This window comes from Helianthus annuus, chromosome 5 (assembly GCF_002127325.2).
Source record: "Helianthus annuus cultivar XRQ/B chromosome 5, HanXRQr2.0-SUNRISE, whole genome shotgun sequence".
Classification (NCBI taxonomy): Eukaryota; Viridiplantae; Streptophyta; class Magnoliopsida; order Asterales; family Asteraceae; genus Helianthus; species Helianthus annuus.
The window spans coordinates 115,011,405-115,032,541 of NC_035437.2; the positions used below are offsets into that span (position 1 = coordinate 115,011,405).

The 21,137-nt window shown below is 35.7% G+C and overlaps 1 protein-coding gene across 3 annotated transcripts; it reads left to right on the top strand.

Moving 5' to 3' along the window:
- Window positions 1-1,939: 1,939 nt before the first annotated feature.
- LOC110941127 (vesicle-associated membrane protein 727) lies at window positions 1,940-8,528 on the top strand. 3 transcript variants are annotated; one of them, XM_035990559.1, is made up of 7 exons: window positions 2,905-3,162; window positions 3,268-3,381; window positions 4,530-4,740; window positions 5,266-5,461; window positions 5,554-5,674; window positions 7,447-7,509; window positions 8,215-8,528. In XM_035990559.1, the coding sequence occupies exons 3-7, from the start codon at window positions 4,551-4,553 to the stop codon at window positions 8,356-8,358; spliced, it is 714 nt and encodes a 237-aa protein (XP_035846452.1). In that variant the 5' UTR covers window positions 2,905-3,162; window positions 3,268-3,381; window positions 4,530-4,550; the 3' UTR covers window positions 8,359-8,528. The 3 variants fall into 3 exon arrangements, with proteins under 3 accessions (XP_022038443.1, XP_035846452.1, XP_022038442.1); XM_022182751.2 differs by lacking the exons at window positions 2,905-3,162; window positions 3,268-3,381 and adding an exon at window positions 1,940-2,027; XM_022182750.2 differs by lacking the exon at window positions 3,268-3,381.
- The last annotated feature ends 12,609 nt before the right edge of the window (window positions 8,529-21,137 follow it).

Sequence of the window (21,137 nt, forward strand, 5' to 3'; positions counted from 1 at the left end):
GCCCCTGCCGCATCGCGGCGGGTTGCATTCCTAGTTAAAAGGAATTTCATATTTACATAAAGATCTTGTGTCCAAGATGAACAACATGTGCATTAAGATTCATGGTACAATAGTTGAAAGAGTACTACACTAGTTGTGCTGCCCACGGTGAACTCACGATCTTGAAATTGCTTTTAAAACCATTAGGTCATGTGTAGTGATCACCCCCTTCACCCTTAATCATGTGGGGTTATTCGACACGTGACATTTGCGTAAGCGAGAGGGGTTATATCACATAGGTGTGTAGTATCGTTATACCCGTGCAGTTATACACACACACACACACATACATATATATGTGTGTGTGAGAGAATCCGCTGTATGGGGCCGTTATAATTTTCACAGAGGAGGCCGGAATCTGTCGTATGGCGCCGCCCGGGGCTGTGTGCGGTGGCGCGATGGGCCGCTATAGCCCGGTTTGACGTTATGTCGCGTACCATTACGGAGAGACTTATCTTGTAGTTATTGAGGACTCTTGTCTATTTTTGTATTTTTCCAAATCTAGTACTAAGATAAAAGAACTTAGTTTTATAATCATATCATATCTAGAGAAAACCGTTAAATTATTTAAATGCATTAAACTGAATAAGTAAATTGTCTCGATTGCTGAGTGTTATGTGCTTTATGTCCAAAGCTTGATGCAAAACTACTATTGAGCCGGGGGTCTAACTCGAAGCAGCCTCTCTATTCCTACGGGGTAAAGGTAAGGCTGTCTACACCTTACCCTCCTTAGACCCTACCTTTACTTTGCTATTGGTGGGATTCACTGAGTATGATAATGATGATGTATTAAACGTCTTTAAGATAATACTTACAAACTAATTAACACATATATTTTTCTTAAGACCGTACGGTGTGGGGGCTAGGAATTGGCGTGAAAGCCCTCTCCATACTGGAACACTACCCCGTGGGGTGGCGTGGGGCAAGGCGCGTGGGGGCTTGGTGGTTGGTGACGTGGTGATCTGTAGTTGGTTGTTGTTGGTTTTGTTTTGATTGATTGTCTGGATTTTAATTGTTTATTATTATTTTTTTAAACGCTCTCATTCATGTCCCTTATTCAAATCTCTCCACATTGGATAGTTTAAGAGTGGATAGTATTAAAAGAAAATTAGCAATTAATTAAAAAATATTAAAACATCCTTTTTACAATAGTTAAAACATTTTTTTTCAAATAGTTAATAGTAGGGATGGGATTGGTACAGTACTCGTACCTATACCCGTACCAGTACCGAAAATACCGGTACCGAATTTGAACAAAACTAGGTACTAAATACCGTAGCAAATATATAGGTACGGTACGGGTACGAGTACGGGTATTTTCGGTACAGTACCCGCTTGGTACCATTTTGTTTTTATTTACTTTTTGAGCACTTGTACGAGTACTAAATAGGTAAAATTGACATGAGTACCAATATAGTACGAGTACCAAATAGGTAAAATTGGTACGAGTACTAATACGATACGGGTACCATATATATAAAATCAATATGAGTACACTATAAATACCATAATATGAAATAAAACATAATACAAAAAAACTTTTAAAGGTATACATAGAATTCGGTACCAGTACCCGTTTTTACCCGTACCCGTACTCGTACCAATACCAAAAGTACCGAATACCAAAATCAATAAAACTGGGTACCGATACATGTACCAAATACCTAAAATCGGTACGGGTACGTGTATTTGGGAAAAAAAGCCCATTCCTAGTTAATAGTTATAGATAAGTAGCAAACATTTTAAGTGGGTATTTGGCATTCCTTCTCAAAATGACGTATTAACTTATATAAGTCATAAGTGAGAAGTCAGAAATTCTGACTTCTAAAAAATGACTTCTCACACACACAAAATCCTCTAAAATAAGCTAACCCAAACACTCAAAAAATAACTTGCTCCAAAATAAGCTAACCCAAACACAAGTTTATAAAAAACCTTATCCAATCAGATTCTCAATCGATCTTCTTCATCCTCCATCGGAGTTGCAGGTTCTTCCCTTACTTTTCAACTGTTATATTCTAAAATCAATATCATCTTTGATTCTCTTCACTTAGGCTAGACGGTATGGGGTGCGGCCCCGGTTCGTCCTGGGTCGGCGACGGTCCAAACACCGTGCCGCCCCCATCCCGTCCCGGCCTTTCCGTCCCTTTTCTGCCGTTGGAGACGGTCCAAAAAATGTGGGGCCCATTTCACTTTTGACCGTTAAAATAAAAAAAAAAAAAACAAAATTTCCTTAATTTGCAAAAAACCAAACGGTCATATTTTTAAAATATATAAATTTTTAACTTCCATTTTCACTTTCAATCACCAAATTAACCCCAAAATTTCACCTCTTTCTCACATAATTTTTATACACCTTCTTCCACTATTCTATAAACCTTCTTCCACATAATTTTCATGGATCCGTTCAACAACCCGGAGAACCCGAACACTTCGAACAACCCGAATACTCCCAACAATCCGACCCAACCTAATGTTTTTTCGGTTCCGGGATATTATCCAACGCTAGAACCAAACCAATTCTCGCAATATTTAACTCTATGTTTATTTTTATTAAGTCTTTGTTTTTTTTTTTTAAGTTTATGTTTTTTTTTATATTTATGTAATGTGGGTTTAATATTAATGAAAATATTTTGTTAGTATATCTCTTAAATGTAAAAAAAATAGAATACTAAAAAAAACAAAAAAAAAAACATAAAAAGTGGCGGAGGACTATGACTAGGACCATCTTACCATGCCCTCTAGTTTTGAAGAATGGACCATCTTAGAGAGAAATGTGACGTGACGCCTATGTGACGGATCATCTTCCAAGAATGGTCCATCACCATACCTTGTAGTCTTAGACTAGAGGGTATGATGATCCTCACGTACGATGTCCATCCCACAAATTGCTGTCGATTCCAGTTTCTTCTTCTTCTTCTTCTTCCAAACAACTATCCTAATTTTTGGCAAGTTTTTTGGACAAATCTCGAGATTATATGTCGTTCTATTCACTTATTGGAGCTCGAATTCACATATTATCACTTCATTTTGAACAAATTAGCTACTCTAGGGGTTTAGTATTTTCACTCTCTGAATCCATTTGCGGTTGATTTCCGTTTCTTCTGCTTCGAAAGGCTTCAGGTAATCTAATAGCAACTGATACTGTTTATTCGTGGAATATATAGTAATTTGATACGTTGCTTGTTGTTTTTGGCATGAAATCGATTTAATGTGGCATGTTTTTAGGTTCTTTTTGGACAAATCCCGAGATCATCATGTAGTTCTATTCACTTATTAGAGCTTGAATTAACACATTATCATCAATTATCACTTCATTCAACTCAAGTTCGCTACTCTAGGGTTTGATATTTTCACTCTCTGCATCTATTTGCTGTTGATTTCGGTTTCTTCTACTTCGAATCGACTTATTAATAGGCTTCGAGTAATCTAACCACAACTGATACTGTTTATTCGTGTAATATATCGTAACTTGATATGTTGATTGTTGTTTTAAGCATGAAATCGATCTAGATTTGGCAATTTTTTAGGTTTTTAGTTCATTTTTCATCTGTTTTTTTTTTTTTTTTTTTGTATTCCTTTGTAATTACTAGAATCGAGATTATTTGTGATTCTGTTCAGTTATTAGAGCTTGAATTCACACATTATCATCGATTATCACTTCATTTCAAGCAAGTTCGTTACTATAGGGGTTGATATTTTCACTCTGTGAATCTATTCGCGGTTGATTTCAGTTTCTCATACCTTGAAACAACTTATTAATAGGCTTCAGTTTTTTTTTATAGCAACTGATACTGTTTACTTGTTGAATATATCGTAATTTGATATGTTGATCGTTGTTTCTGGCATGAAATCGATCTAGAACTGGCAGTTTTTTATAGGTTTTTTTGGACAAATCTTGAGATCATCTGTAGATCTATTCACTTGCTAGCGCTTGAATTCACACATTATCATCGATTATTACTACATTTCAAACAATTTGCTTCTCTAGGGTTTGATATTTTCACTCTCTGAACTATTTTGCGGTTGACAACTGATAGTTTCAACTGATACTTTTAGTTTCTCCTACTTCGAAACGACTTATTAATAGGCTTCAGGTAACCTAATCACAACTGATACTGTTTATTTCTTGTATATATTGTAATTTGATACGGTGATTTTTGTTTTTAGCATGAAATTGATCTATATTTGGCAATTTTTAAGGTCTTTTGGACATGGACAAATCTTGAGATCATCTGTATTCTGTAGTTCTATTCACTTATTATCAATATCATCGATTATCACTTCATTTCAAGCAAGTTTGCTACTCGAGGGTTTGATATTTTCACTCTGTGAATCTATTCGCGGTTGATTTCAGTTTTTTTTTTCTACTTCTAAACGACTTATTAATAGGTTTCAGGTATAACCTAATCACAACTGATACTGTTTATTCGTTGAGTATATTTTTGTTATTGTCATGGAATCAGTTTAGGATTTGGTTAATTTTTTAGGTTTTTTGGACAAATCTCGAGATGAATCAGAAGGGGTTGATTTACAGCTTTGTTGCAAAAGGAACTGTTGTATTGGCAGAACACGCAGCGTACTCAGGGAATATCAGTACAATTGCAGTTCAATGCTTACAGAAACTACCTACTAACAGCAGTAAATACACGTACTCATGTGATGGGTACACCTTCAACTTCTTGCTTGATCTAGGGTTCGGTATGATCAACATCTTAAATTTAGCTCAGAAGTTTTGTACAAAACTAGAGTAAAATGCCGTTTTCGTCCCTGAGGTTTGGCTAGTTTTGCGACTTTCGTCCAAATGTTTGTTTTTTCGCATCTGGATCCAAAAGGTTTGAAATTTTGCCTTTTTCATCCAGCTCGTTAACTCCATCCATTTTTCTCCGTTAAGGCAGGGGTATTCCCGTCTGTTTTATTAATTTAAAAGGCAATTTGATCTTTTTCACTTTATGTACAAGCATTTAGCATAATGTGCAAGTGTTCAAATGACCGAATTGCCCTTTAAGTTAACAAAAAGGACGGAAATACCCCTGACTTAACGGAGAAAAATAGATGGAGTTAACAGTAGGATGGAAATGGCAAGATTTCAAACCTTTTGGATCTAGATGCGAAAAAAACAAACCTTTGGACGGAAGTCGCAAAACTGGCCAAACCTTAGGGACGAAAATGGCATTTTACTCTTTGTACAGTTAGTATGATTAACTTAGGGTTTATTTAGTGCAGTTTTTCTTGTTGTTGCTGATGAATCGATGGGGCGAAGTGTGCCATTTGTGTTTCTCGAGAGATTGAAGGATGAGTTTAAGCAGGCTTATGGTGGAATTATTGGGAGTGATAATGATAATCCACTTGCCGAGGATAGTGATGATGATTTGTTTGAAGATCGGTTTAGTGTTGCGTATAATCTTGACCGAGAATTCGGGTGTGTTGACTTTGTTTGTTTTAGGGAATTTTGTTTAAGTTTGTTTTGATTATGGTTACAAGTTTAATGATAACGATGTGTTGTGTTACTAGGCCTAAGATAAAGGAACAAATGGATTATTGTTTAAATCATCCAGACGAAATGAGTAAGCTGTCTAAACTAAAGGCTCAGATTACTGAGGTCAAAGGGATTATGATGGACAACATTGAGAAGGTAAGTTTCCTTTTTCTGTTTATAAGTTGTATATAAATGTATATTTGCATGTTGTTTTGGTAGTACAATAAGCAAATATTGATGTATTTGGAAACTTTTTACCTTTCAATGTGGATGAAAAGAGTTATAATTTGGCAAAGTAACTACACAACTTATCAGTACCTGTATATCCAGATGCCTAAGGGTCTCTTCTTCTTATAATCTTATCCGTATTATACTATTTAAAATCCAAAAGCAAGTTAGGTCAAAATCTAATACAAAAAACAGTAAATGGTCGACGGTTTGGCGTATTTTCGATAGTTGAGTCGCTCTCCCATGAAACTCGATTGATCAATTGATTTTTTAATTTTTTAAATAAAAGTTGACCATTAAAAATATATATATTCCTAACCCCTATCTATAAGTTCATAATACTCTGATAGTGATATATTGTAACTTTCTGATTTGAATTCATAGAATCTAATGCATGGAAACTTCCTAATCCAATGTATATATAGAAAGTACCGATCTACACCAGAAATGTAATCAGATTTAAGGGAAATATAATCGTGTTGTTGACTTGTTGTGTATCATCATGAGGTAACACCCCCATTCGTGCAAAATACGCGCCCACACAAAGCAAAGTAGATAATCATGAATAAGAATCTAACTAACGTAGGTTACTAGATAAACCAGGAAAGTAACAAACTTAACAAAAACATGAGTAGAATTATGGTTGTAATACTATGCGGGGGAGATCTTTATCATCTTTATCGTCAGTGATCCAGCAAAGATTGCTTCAATAGCTTCATGGACTGTACCAACAATGCATTTGCTTTTATAATTTCTTGTTTTCCCTATAATTAATAAACCTTGAGATGCTTAACAGATACACTAAGACAAGATCGACAAGCACAGAGCAAAAAGGCTAAATTAATGGACTTTAAATAAATAAATAAATAAGTGTTTCACATGCACGATAGCCTCAATCTGGCCAACACGCTTGTTTCTAAATATATAAAAAGTTATAGGTCCCTGAAAGAGTGGTTATTCGGAATTGTAGTACAAAGCACGCCAAAAGGGTTGAAATAATAGAAACCTTAATGATGCAGGAGCATCTGGATACGAGCCCAAACTATTTTAAATTTCCTAGTTTTATCACTTTTCATTCATTATAAATTAGGATCTAGGGTTCATGTTTAGATAAGTTTTGTTGATTATTGAATATAAAGAAACTTTGTTCTTGGAACCTATGGTTCAATTATCGTCTTTGATGATCTAATTGTTCTTGAGCCATTTGATCGCTTCCGTAACTGCATCACTTAAAGCTATGGAGTATATCTATGAGACATAATATTATCTATCGAGTATCGGATTCGTATAGTACACAAAATATAGGATCTTTTTTTTTGCTCTACATAACCTCTGTTATCAAGTGGCTCAATAGAAGGAAATGTGTGAGAGGTACCGTCAGTATATCAGTTACTATGCATGATGTTCACTCTTCAACATAGAATTGGCATAGATATGCAATTATGCATTATGCTAATAACCTCTACACCCTGAAGGGGCACTGAGCTTTATGTTTGTATAATACAAAAAAAGTAACCTAATATTATGTTACGTATCAGCATAGTTAAAATAAATTATACGAATTTAGTAATAAGTAGTAGTCACCGACAGTGAAAGCAATGTAGAAATCAAACCTTACCCTTAACGTATTTTGGTAAATTATTCTAAAAATGTAACATCATGGATTCTGTCAAATGGACTGTGTTCTTTCTTTGTTACAGGTTTTGGATCGTGGGGAGAAGATTGAATTACTAGTCGACAAGACCGAAAACCTTCAATTTCAGGTAACATTTTTACATTCTTTTCTTGAAAAGATCATATATCCTAGTTATCTACCATTAAATAAACTAGAGTTGCCATTTTCGACTCATTTAAATGCTCAACTACAACTTCAAAATACATTTATTTACATTTTTTCAAGATTATATAGTATAGTACTGCATTCAACTTTGACGTGGTAAACAAGTATGGGATTGGTTTCAGGGAATTGGAAGGGTATCACCTAATACCAAGCACGCCCCCCCCCCCCCCCAAAAAAAAAAATATATATATATATATATATATAGATATATATAATTGATCGCATACCCCCGTTTCGAATGTTAGGGGTTTCAAGTTTTCTCATTGGATTCGAACTTTTCTACTATCACCAACCACTTGCAAAATATGTATTTTGTTTTGTACTTTTGTTCATCTAAAAAGGTGCTTTAGTGTCGTGAAATGACAAAAAACGCTTATCTTTTTAAGCATAGAATTGTTGCTTATATTTTTAAAACATTTAAGGGCATCTTCATCATCACACATGTATTTGGCTTAACTGGAAAATGACGGAAAATGTTGAAGACATGAGTTGTTTCCACGTTTGTTATCCCTCACTATCAATGGTTTTTTAAAAAGACAGTAATTCTGGGCATAAAGTGTTTCGACCCGTAAATATATACCGTTTTGGCAATATGACCCGTTAACCCGACCCGCTCATTTGGATGCAGGCAGACAGCTTTCATATACAGGGAAGGCAATTGAGAAGGAAAATGTGGCTGCAGAATGTACAAATGAAGCTTATGGTTGGGGCATCCATACTTACTACTATCATAATTATTTGGCAAATAGTTTGTGGCGGTTTTGGATGTTGAAAGTTTTTAAGAAACATCAGGCCCGGTTTGGTTCACGAATTCTAATTCTTTTAAAAATATTCTGTAAACCAAACGGCACCTTATTACTCTCAAGTTTGGTTTTCTTATACTTTTCGGTGTACATATTAAACCACTTATCAATAAAAAAAAGATGATATTCAAGAACCGGATCTACGTGGTTTTCCAAGTAGCGGTTATGTTAATCTTGTTTTCTATTTATGGTATACCGAATCACCACGGGACGTAGAAGAATTTCAATCAATATTGATGCCGGCGAACACTCAAGTTCTATGTCGGGTAAATGATGAAACTATACAACGCCACCAACGCTATTTTATAAGATTGTAGTCAGTGTCGTTCCAACTACCTTAACTAATTAGTCCAAACAAAAACGCGAGTGACCTAGAATTCCCCACCCACGTGATAGAAAACAAAGTGGGCGCTTCTTATAGGCAAAGTAGACGGTTTTGGTGTTGGTATGAGGAGTCGGATAGTAAGTTTTTTATAGGCAAAGTAGACAGTTTTAGTGTTGGTACAACAAATCGTATGGTAATAGATGGCAAATCAACTATTTACGTTAATGGAAAGCAACTATAGTAATTAAAATAATTAAAACTATAAGTAGTAAACGGTAAGTTTTTATAGGCAAAGTCGCCAGTTCTAGTGTTGGTACGACGAATCAGAAGGTAAAAGTTGGCAAAATCAACTATATGTTAACGGAAAACAACTATAGTAAATTCAAATAATTAAAACTATAAGTAATCCAAGATTTCTTGCATATTAATTTATAAAAATATATAAACAACTCATACAATCCAAGATACATTGCATATTACTTATTAAAAAATATAAACAACAACTTATTGTAGAAACATAGTCTATAGACAAACATCACACAAACTGGACTTCAACTCTCCACTGACTTATTTGACTTGGCCTTTCAAGTCAAACACCAAGTGTCCTCCTAACAAACAACACAACACATAAGACACATTCTTTAACCTTTCTAAAGCAAGACCTCAACAAGCTTTTTAGGCCACCCGGTTCGATGGTTCGAGTAAGATCTTCAACAACCGAATTGCCTAGCGGAATGTTGGTGAAGAGGTCTTGAAGTTCCGGCCTTCCTCTATGGATCGAGTAGTTTCTGAACCTCGGGTTTGGAGTGAACGCGCCATTGTTCTTCATCACTTCTTTGAGACTAGTGTAGGTGTGTTTCGACATGATGAAATCAAGAACACCAAGTGAGTTTATTTTTTTTAAGTCTCATAAAGACTATAATAATGTTTGTATTTATAGGTAATTTTGAGTTTCTGTGTGCGTGGATTGTGTTTGATGAGGAAGAAACATGTGAGTTGAATTTGATGATAACACAAATTGGTGTGTTCATGAGATTGAAAAATATTACGATTTATGGGTAGTATGTGTATGGAATAATGTGAAATAAGATTATTTTCGTTTTTTTCCTGATCTTTTTTTTGTCACATGAATGGTTTTCTGGGAATATATTTAATAATTTTTAATTAATATTATATAATTTCTTGTTTTAGTGTTCACATCTCTGATTTATAGTTACAAGTGTACTTAATAACATTTTTAAAATAATTAGATAAACTTAATTTGTTGGATAAGGGAATGAATCTATTTTCATGCATTACCAAATATTAGCTAAAACTCAATTGTTCGTATCTTATATTAAAATGTTAAATATTTTAATGAAAAGATGAAAAAAAAATATTATGTAAAATTTAAACATGTTGTTAAGATCGTGATCCTTGATCGGATTGTTTTTATCTTCGCAAGATAATGATTATAACCTCAAATTAGAATATATTTAATATTTTTTTTAATATTATAAAAAAAATCTTGTTTTAGTGTTCATCCATGGTTTATAGTTACGAGTGTAATTTGATTATATTTTCAAATTATCTAGATTAACTTAATTTATTTGATAAGTGAATGAATCTATTTTAATGCATTACCAAATAAACCTAAAACTCAATTTAAGGTGTCTTATAAAAACCCATATTATTTAATGAAAAGATGAAAAAAGTGAAATTCATATGTTCAATTTTAATATGTTGTTAAGATCCTTGATCGTATTGTTTTTATCTTCGCAAGATAAAGATCATAACATAAAATTAGGATTAAAGATTTTACATAAGTTTCATAGTTTATTCGTATAACTTTTTTTATTTTTCGAATTACACATTGAGTGAATTACGAGTTTATTCAATATTCAAAGTTTAAACATGGCATTATAATATAACTTGGAGTTATTTAAGTTAGAAAATTAAGTTATTCTTAAATATAAATTATCAAATTACAAAAAGAGAAAAATGCCCGGATAGTACTTGTGGTTTGTCCATTTTTCACCTTTAGTCCCTAACTTTCTAAAATTACACCTATAGTCCCCAAGTTTTTGAATTTTGTTCCCGGATAGTCTCTGGTGTGGATGGGGGTTAGTTTTTGGTGTTAGGTGCGTATGAAATGACAAAAATACCCTTACCGTCAAATTAATAACTAAAAAGTTAAAAAAAATATAATTAATATTTTACAATTTATATGAGACCCACCACCCAGCCTACCTCCTTCATCTTCCCCACTCCACACCACCACCACCATCTCCACCTTCAACCACCACCATATCCGAAATTGTTTCTTTCAGGCACTAATTGACGTTCTGCCTATAACCTATTATGAACTCTAAGCTCCTCATTATTGGACATGATTAACATGTCAGCATCTAACAAATGAACTGGTTCTCCCTCTTCTTGATTATTTACATTTAAGAGATTATCAGAAGATGTGACGTCACTGTTTAAAAGAACCGCATGAAGCTTTTGAGCAAAATCAGGGTTTTTAGCAGCATTTATGACCCAATTAGACACGTCGTTAATCTGCAATTCCTGTGCTGGGGATGTTATCTCAAACGCACCGGACGGACCTTCAAGTGGCCTGTTGAGAGATGGAAGAAGCTTGCCGAAATCGTATTCAAACCTCTCGGTTTGATTTCTTTTAGTAAGTTCCGACTTTTCTCTTCTTTTCTCCGTCGACGAATCATCGAGATTGGGAGGCGTTGTTGACCGAACCTGCAAATTGATAGCACATATTTTGTTGCCGGAATTGATGCTGGAAAAGAAAGGGATGGTGGTTGCAGGTGCTGCCGGGTGTGACAGGTAGTTGCAGGTGGGTGGGTTTTGACAGGTGGTTGCAAGTGTCGCCTGTGTTCCTCGGGTGTCGTCGGAGTTTTGGTGGTAACCGGCGTTGGGGTTGATGGTGATGACTGGTTGTTGGCAAAGAAGAAGGGGTGGGAATAACATGTGGGTCCCACCTGAATTAATATATTAATTATTTTATTTTAATGACTTAATACTTATTTTTTATATTAAGGGTATTTTTGTAATTTTACACTAACTTAACACCAAAAACTAACCCCTATCCATTTCAGGGACTATCCGGGAACAAAAGTTGAAAAGTTGGGGACTATAGAGGTAATTTTAGAAAGTTAGGGACTAAAGGTGAAAAAAGGCCAAACCACAGGGACTATCCGGGCATTTAACTCTTACAAAAATCATCATTTATGTATGTAACTTATTGCAAACTGTGTCCTTTGTCTTCAATAATTACAGAAGACGTACTCGATGTTTGTAAACTCTTGCAAGTTATGTCCTTTAGCAGTAACTCAGTTAATTTTTGTGGTTAAATCTGACCAAATGGACCTCACATGAGGGTATTTTGGTAGTTAAATCTAACCAAATGGACCCCACATGAGAGTAAAATGACCAAAATACCCTCATACGGGGTCCATTTGGTCAGATTTAAGCACAAAAAATTAACTGAGTATAAAGGACATAACTTGCAAGAGTTTGCAAACATCGAGTACGTTTTCTGTAATTATTGAAGACAAAGGACATAGTTTGCAATAAGTGGCATACATAAATGACGAGTTTTGTAATTTACTCATAACTTAATTTGTAATGTAAATAACTCCAAGTTATATTTTCATTGAATCATCCTTCGGCTAGACCGAATTTGGTTGCTTATGGGGTGGATATTTCGCCCGTTTTTGTCCCATATGTTCGGAATCGGAGAAGACATTGGATCATCTTTTTGGCGTGGTGTTGGTTGATGACGTTGGTGGCGGAAAAGTGATAGGTGGTGGGGAATGGTGGGTGGTGATGGTGGTAGGGTAGGTGATGACGGTGCAGGCAGGTGGTGGCGATGATAGAAGGTTGTGATGGGGTGGGTGGTAGGAGGTGGTGGATGAAAATGACAAAAGACAGGGACTAAAATGGTAGAAAAAAATTTATTTGGACTAAAATGGCTGAAAAAAACAATATGGACTAAAGCACCATTTTAGGTCAAACCTTAGGGACTAATATGACAATTTACTCTAAATCATTTTACGTCTTGATTTTTCACCTTACTGTCCCTTTATACGGGCTACTTTCCTTTTTTTGAATGAAAATTTGATACTACTAAACATACACCATTGTCTACTATAAGACTCGAACCCCCCGACTTCATTAAAAGAAACACCTTACTACACACCCGAATGCTATTAGACCAAAGACCCTTTGATGTATTCACTTTTGCTCAGTTAACTAACAAATCAATCAAACAAAGTATAATTACCAAAATAGATTAAAAAAAGAATATAATTATTGAAATGGATCATTTCCCTAAATACGTTATTTATGACATTTACCTTAATTGTGTTACATGTTAAAAAAAATTGACTAGAAAAATTCACAAAAATACGTGAATTTATGGGCATGTATCAAACCTGTTTCAATCTATCAGGACTAAAACAATGTCCTATACAAAACACCACTCATGTATTCACTTTTCACTCACGTATCATCAAGAAACGTTAGTCTGCCTATCAAAATTGAATACATACGCAACCTGGACATGTGTAGTATCCGTTGTATTCTTGTTACTCTTGTTATATGATACGCAAATTATGACAACTAACAAATCAAACAACGTATAATTACCAAAATAGATTAAAAAAAAAAAGAATACAACTATTAAAATGGATCATTTACCTAAATACGTTATTGATGACATTTACCTTAATTGTGTTACATGTTAATAAAATTTTACTAGAAAAATTCAAAAAAAAAAACGTGAATTTATGGGCATATATCAGACTTGTTTCAATCTATCAGGACTAAAACCATGTCCTATACAAAACACCACTCATGTATTCACTTTTCACTCACGTATCAACAAGAAACGTAAGTCCGCCTATCAAAATTTAATACATACGCAACATGGACATCTGTAGTATCCGTTTTATTCTTGTATATGGTACGCAAATTATGACAACTAACAAATCAAACAAAGTATAATTACCAAAAATAGATTTAAAAAAACAATACGACTATTGAAATGGATCATTTCCCTAACTACATTATTTATGACAGTTACCTTTATTGTGTTACATATAAATAAAATTTGTGTGGAAAAATTCACAATAATACGTGAATTTATGGGCATGTATGAGACTTTGTTTCGATCTACCAGGACTAAAACCATAAAACCATGCCCTATAGTATAACGGGTTAACTCGATCTATTAAGACACGAACACGATAAGACACAAACCCGAAACACGAATACGACATGAAATCTTATTGTTTCAGATTTCCGAAACACGAACACGGACCTGTTAATAAACAGGTTACACGAAACAACCTGTTAAGACACGAAAAATTACCAACGTATCACACGACCTGTTTAAGACACGAAGACGACATGTTTAAGACATGAACACAACCTGTTAAGACACGAACACGACCTGTTTAAGACACGAACACGGCCGAATTGCACATATCATCGTTTGATAGAAAGGTCATTCAGAGGTATACTACCGCAACCCTATTTAGGCAACAAATAAGAATCGCCTTCAGGTGCCCAGGATCATCGATTTGTTCGACTAACTGTAAGGATTAGCTATTCCTTAAGATAGGTTTTAAGCAGTAGTTGGAGTAACCATCTCACCTTAAATAAGCTATTTTATAACTAATAGTTGCTATTTAAGTATCAAGGCTGTTCCTTTGGAGACCTTGTATAGATGGGATGTTAAACATCTATTGTTAGACAGAAGAATGGTAAGTCCAATTATCAGGATCTGAAAGTTGCCTTGGAAACAACGAATAAGATCATACAAATCCATAATCGTCTGAAAGTTGCCAGTAATCGGCGGAAAAATTAAGGATTGATGAAAGTCGCAACCCTCTTAGGTCCTTAATAAGGAATAAAGCTCAATTGAAAGTAACGCCCTAAGAAGGGTGTGCTGAAATTTTTATACAACAGGCTAGTTAAGCTCTGGATATATAGGATCATTCGAGGAAGTCGAATTCATCAAAAGTCAATAGCTTATAAGTTAAAACCTATTTAAGGAGCTTGGTGGAGCTCGTAATGTGTAACACCTCGAAAATTCACGTCCTATAATGTGTAGACACGTGTCGTATGTTTAAACGTGTGAAAGAAATATTATAGAAGGACTAAAGTTGACAATCATGGAAAGTATGTGGATATATGTATTCTAAATGTCAACAGTGAATAAATATAACGTACATTAACCCTACATGGTGCTCATACCCTCAAACGAATAAATCATGGATCGTACGGAAGCGAAACGCGGAAAAAAGTGAGAGATTACAAGCTGCAGGGGTTGACTGTGTCAACATGTTTAATTATACCTCTGAGTGACCCTTTGACGAACCCGAGGCTTTGTAACAGTAAAATACGCTCACTAGAATGTACTATATAAATATCACGAAGTTCCGTTTTAAAACGAGAAAGTTATGATCAAATTCGTACGAGAGGGGTTAAAAGCGTCAACAATAAAAGTTAAGGCTTCTCGGATAGTAATTAAACTAACCGGGGGCTTGACAGTACGGGTAAATGACACGAGGCCCTTAATTGTAATTAACCGAGGGCCATATCGCAAAGTTACCCCTTCAAACCCGAAAGGTCAGGATATTAAATACCAAAGATTTCGTTAATCATTACAAAAGATTTAAAAATCCTGAAAATTTGACCTAACGCGGGCCGCGTAAAGGTCAGGGGTTAGTGGAAGCGGGCCGCGAGCCACCTGTTAATCCATTTTCTGACTTAAGGATTCAGGCGGCCCGCGAACAAGTTGCATGATTCTTCATGCGGGCCGCGTGGGACGCCCAGTAACAGAAAACATGGGCAGATTCAATGATTTGGCTTGTAAACGATCTTGTGAGCAATCAATGAAGCATGGGCGCCCTCTACCTAACCCCTAGCACCTTAGGACACTTGCTGATCATCCATGAGCAATGTAGGATGTGTTGTAATGATCTTGTGCACCAAACTTTACTATAAAAAGGCCTACATTGTGCATAAGTTCACCTCACCTCAAACACTGCTCTCAAGATCATTCCTGGAGCTCTCAAGTGTTCTTCTATCATCCTAAGTCGTGCACAAGCTTCTGTAAGTTGTCTAACTCTTTTATGGCTTAGTTTTTGCTTAGTTTAGCTTAAAAGTCAATCCGTCGTAGTTAACGATTGACTTTGTGATAAATCACGAATGGTGCAGTGAATCGTCGAATCAAAGATAGTTATGTGTTGGTATTTATGTGGGTAATAAACCCTTAAAAGGGTTCCCCCTGATCACCACTCTAACTGGGTCAAATGTCGAGTCAAACGTGTACTTAAAAAGTCAACAGAAAGCCATTTTGCGATTTTACGCATAATCTGTAATGTAGATGATATGCAACCTGTTTAAACACTCATAAAATATGATAATAAGTGTATTAACAAGTCTAAGCTTGTTGATTCGACCATTTGCTATATTGACCCGGTTCGGAGCCGAAAGTCGCAAAACTTTGACTTTTGCTTTGACTTCAGTTCTGACCCGTTTTAGTACAATGTAGATATGCCTTAGGACTCTCTTGGGACCAGGTCACATGATGGTATCACCCTCTGTGACCGGTTCGTCGTTTGTCCAAGTCCTTTACACCTTTCCGTTAAGTGCTTAAAAGTTGACCGTAACGCCTTTTTAATTTAAAAACGAGAAGTTCGGACACATGAACGAATCATGACCTTGGTTACTGATTTCTAAGCATATCCCTAAAATTTCACGTCAATCCGAGGTCCAGAATATGAGTTATGCTAAATGGCGCAATTAAAGAAAACTTTTGTAATAAACGGCGCAATTAGCATAACGCCTATCTAAACCCGGATTTCGACACCAAACCTTTTGCTCACTGTTGTAAAATAATCTTTTGGGATTTTTAAAGATTTTTAATTATTTTTAACCTGCTCATAACCTGCGGTTATGGCAACGGTTCGGTAAATACCGAATATACCCTTTTCGGCCATAACTTGAGTTCTACAAGGTCTTTTGACCCGATTCCAGTTGCTACTGATTTTAAATAATAAATAAAGTATTTTAGACTTTATAAACTGTTCGGGAAACTCAGATTTCCTGTAGAACTCTAAAACCTCTTTTATAATCTTTAAAAAGACCGGAATACCCCTACGGGGCATAATAACAACTTAAACTCGTTACGGGCATTACGGAAGGTATCCTACTGATACCACAACCTCTTTAAAGCATGTTGACTTAGGAAAACAGTGTAGGACCCTTACGGTTACCCGTTGCGCCTATTGCGCGCACGGTTCGGCTTATGTAACTAGTTTACATAAATTAGCCGAAACGGGTCAAACCATATTGTTTTGACCCCAAAATCCAGAGTATGATTATTATACCCATATAAAACAACTCTTCAAACTTGTTGGGTCAAAAATCACACTCCATTCATGGTTTTCGCCTTTCACGCGATTAAACCATAACTATCCTTTGAAACCGACCGGTCTAAGCTACGGCAAATATAAAGACCCGTTAGGATTCTAATAGGTTATTTTAAACCTTCGTTCCAGAATAGGAGACCAGTAAAAGCTATCTGTGATTTATTCAGTTAAGGATTATACTTGCAAAGGTAAATACTTTTAACTTATTTTCCGTTATACGGGCTTGGGTTACGGTATCTAAAATACCGCTTGGTCGGGCAATTGACCCCAACTCATTAGTAGTTGGGTATTATCAATGTGACCCGTTTAAAATTTGTTTTGTTGACTGAACGCCTTTGGGGGCTTAATGACCATGTCCCGGATATCCTTGGCAGCATTTACGAATGGCCACGACCTTGACATCCCGGTGTAGGCGTACACCCGACATTATGTCTATAATTATAAAAGTGTAGCCGTTGGTTACCCGCCACGGTTTTATACTATGTGGTGTGTCTATTAAACTTTAACCCGATACGACTCGGGCGACCGAACGCATAGTGAACATGTAATTCTTTACAAGATTATATATTTAAATAATTCTCCCAAGTTATAAAAGAATTTGTGCCTTGTGCATTCAAATCAATTTTAATAAACATTTTACAAAAGTGTCGGTTGAATGTATTTACCAGTGTAAACTGACGTATTTTCCCAAAAAGATTAAATGCAGGTACTAAACGTAATCGGCTGGCTATAGCTCCTTAGCATCTTAAAGAGTCTCGCACGCTTTTGATGCCTTGTCTGTTGAACAATACTTTTTATTATTTTGATCCCCCTGTGGATACCATTCGACTATTTGTGATACATTCGATATTACAATCAATGGTTGAATTATAATTATCTTTATGCTTCCGCTGTGCATTCATATATATTGTGTGGTTTGACTATAATGTTGCCAACTACGTCACGGTAATCCCCACCGGGCCCACCGGTGAAACACGTGGAAATCGGGGTGTGACAGGTTGGTATCAGAGCCAACACTGAGTGAATTAAACACTAACCTTCGTGTTTAATCTCAGTTACACAATTGCACATACTTGAGTCTAGACCTAACATAGGAATAATCTCAATCCTAATATGGAATTTTGCTTCCAATTATTTTTCATACGTCGCCAAGCGAAGAAGCTGTAATAGGGATTCTCCACATCCGGAGCCTTGTAATGCTGAGCTTCGTACCGCGGCCAGAGTGAAACGTGCAACCAAGGAGAAAGCATTCGGGAAATGAATGAAGAAGAAACTCCTCCTGCTGAAGATCGTTTCCTTAATAAGTCCTTATAAGTACACAATTATCTTTCAGTCCCTGCGAGGACAACATTATTCCTTTCAAGTCCCGCTTAGGGCAACTTTATATTTTAATTTTATATAATGGAATGATTAAGTTTAAACTTTCATTCTAAACAAGAAATATTAAATAAATGGGAAATAGCATTTCCTTTTGCAAGATCTACCATTATAATAAAATGGCAAAATCTAAAAAGGGACAAGGCCTAGCTTGGGGTCATATTAAGACCGGCCAAGATGGTAGTTCCCCAATTTAGGTTCAGATCCTTATTAACATTTTCGATTTAGAAATTGTTCTGCGATAAATATTAAAAGAATCTTAAGTGTGAAACCTAGCCTTCGGGTCAATTATAAGACCGGGCCAAGATGGTAAGACCTGTTAAAAAGATTCAACTCATTAACTAAGAATCTTAAGAGTGAAACCTAGCCTAGTGTCATTATAAGACCCGGCCAAGATGGTAAGACCTGATTAAAAGATTCAGATTTCCCGTTAACCTCTGTAAACATGTTAACGTTCATGGCAGATGTGATTCGTTAAAATCGCACGCGTCATTCTTACATAAGAATCCTTCTATGGATTCCAAAACCCAAATTAGTGATTTATAAATCATGGGTTAAATCGTCAATAAAGATGATCATTATTAAAATACCCATTAGTGATGTAGTGCCTACGGGCCAAACTTATTAAACATCCATTAGCGATGTAGTGCCTACGGGCCAAACTTATTAAACATCCAATAGTGATGTAGTGCCTACAGGCCATACTAATTGTCATATAAGACAAAAGGCAGTGGTGGTCTATGACTCTCTGTCAGAAAAAGGTAATGAACTAGGCTCAAACCCCAAATGCTTTGATTCTCTGAAATCTTAGTATATAATTTATCTATGTCCTTGTGACTAAGCCTGTTGTGCAAATATATTTAAAGGCCTTGATTCTCTGAAATCATGGCTTATGATTTAAAATTGTCCTTGTGACTAGGCCTTTTGTGCTATTAAATAAAACTGTTATTGTTGCTTTGATTCTCTGAAATCATAGGCTTATAATTTATAAATGTCCGTGTGACCAGGCCATTGGGTACCACAAATAAAACTGTTAATGTTTTATAATTAGGATAAATTATAATAGAAATCCTAAATAAATATGATTAATAAATCAACCAATTATGGTCTCTGCTTACCATGGTTAATGAATTTCCCTAAGGGGCAATTCCGTAATAAACATCCCTTAGAAGGGAAGTGCCTACGGGCTATAGTTGATGTCCTCTGAGACTAAAGACAGTGGTAGCCTATAGCTCCCTGTTAGGAAAAGGTAATGAACTTTGATTCAAACCTTAATGCTGCGATTCTTTGAGATCATGGCTTATAAATTTAACTTGTCTACGCGACTAGGCCAATTGTGCTATTATTAACTTATAAATTAGGATTTATGATAAAAATCCTGAATAAAATAAATATCCTTCCTTCCCTGCCAGTATGCAGTTTAAAAGGGAATCTTAAAGGTGAAATCTAGCCTATGCGGCCAAGATGATGAAACCTACTCAAGGGATTCAGATCCTTGTTAACACCTAAGAACGTGTTAGCACTCTTGACAAATGTGATTGGGGAAAATCACAACAGTCATCCTTATATTGGATTCTTCCAATTCCTTCATCTAGCCAAGAGATTTAGAAATCATGGCTTATATCATCCTATGAAATGATCATATTATAAACATCCTTAGTGATGTTTTGCCTACGAGCTATAATATATATATATATATATATATATATATATATATATATATATATAACCAAAGTCATGTAAGGCTAGCCTTTGAGCTATTTATAATCGTCCTTGTGACAAAGACAGTTGTGACATTATGGTCCCCTGTCAAGTAGGTATTGGACTAACTCCAAACCTTAAATGCCATTGATGGTCCTTTTGTGACCTAAGCTAAATGTAATAGATATACATTCAGATAGCATTCATTAAGAATGTTCAGAACAGAATAGCCCATACGGTTCATGAACGTCGTGACTAACCTAAGGCAGGTCATCAGAATGATGGCTAAAAATGTTAAACCTTGGTGATTGGTACCAAGTTTCGAGTATGGAAAACTCGGATGAGGTAGACGACAGTCGCAATACTATTAATGTGACAAAAGTTGATAAAACTACAAACGTAAACCTCAATATTAATGGGGTTAATCTCCAGGCTATGGTTGACGCAGCAGCTGGAAGGACCATAGAAAGTTCATAAAACAATCCGAGGGCCGAATGCTCCTCGCTCTGAATTTCATTCAAAACCATGTTCAATTGCTCAAGAGAAGAGTTTGGTTCACACTTCCTATATGAAGGATGAACCAAAGGAGGAAGATAACTCCCAGAAATCTAAGAAAGAGAGCAAGTACAGGCTTAATAAAAAGCAACGAAAGTTCAATAAGAGCCTGTATGAAAGAATTGCTATAAAAGACACTAGGAACAGTGTCGATTTGAACAAAGACCAAAGCAGTGTGACATCTGCTAAGGAAACTAGTCATCATTCCCATGAATGTAGGGACATAAAGACTGCAGTCTATTCCGACTGTGGTGAGCAAGGCCGCACCAGAACTAAATTCCATAAAGCTGCCAAAGAAGGTACAGCTAAGCCTGGAAAGGCTAAAGGAAGAAATGCCCGAACTCACCTGATG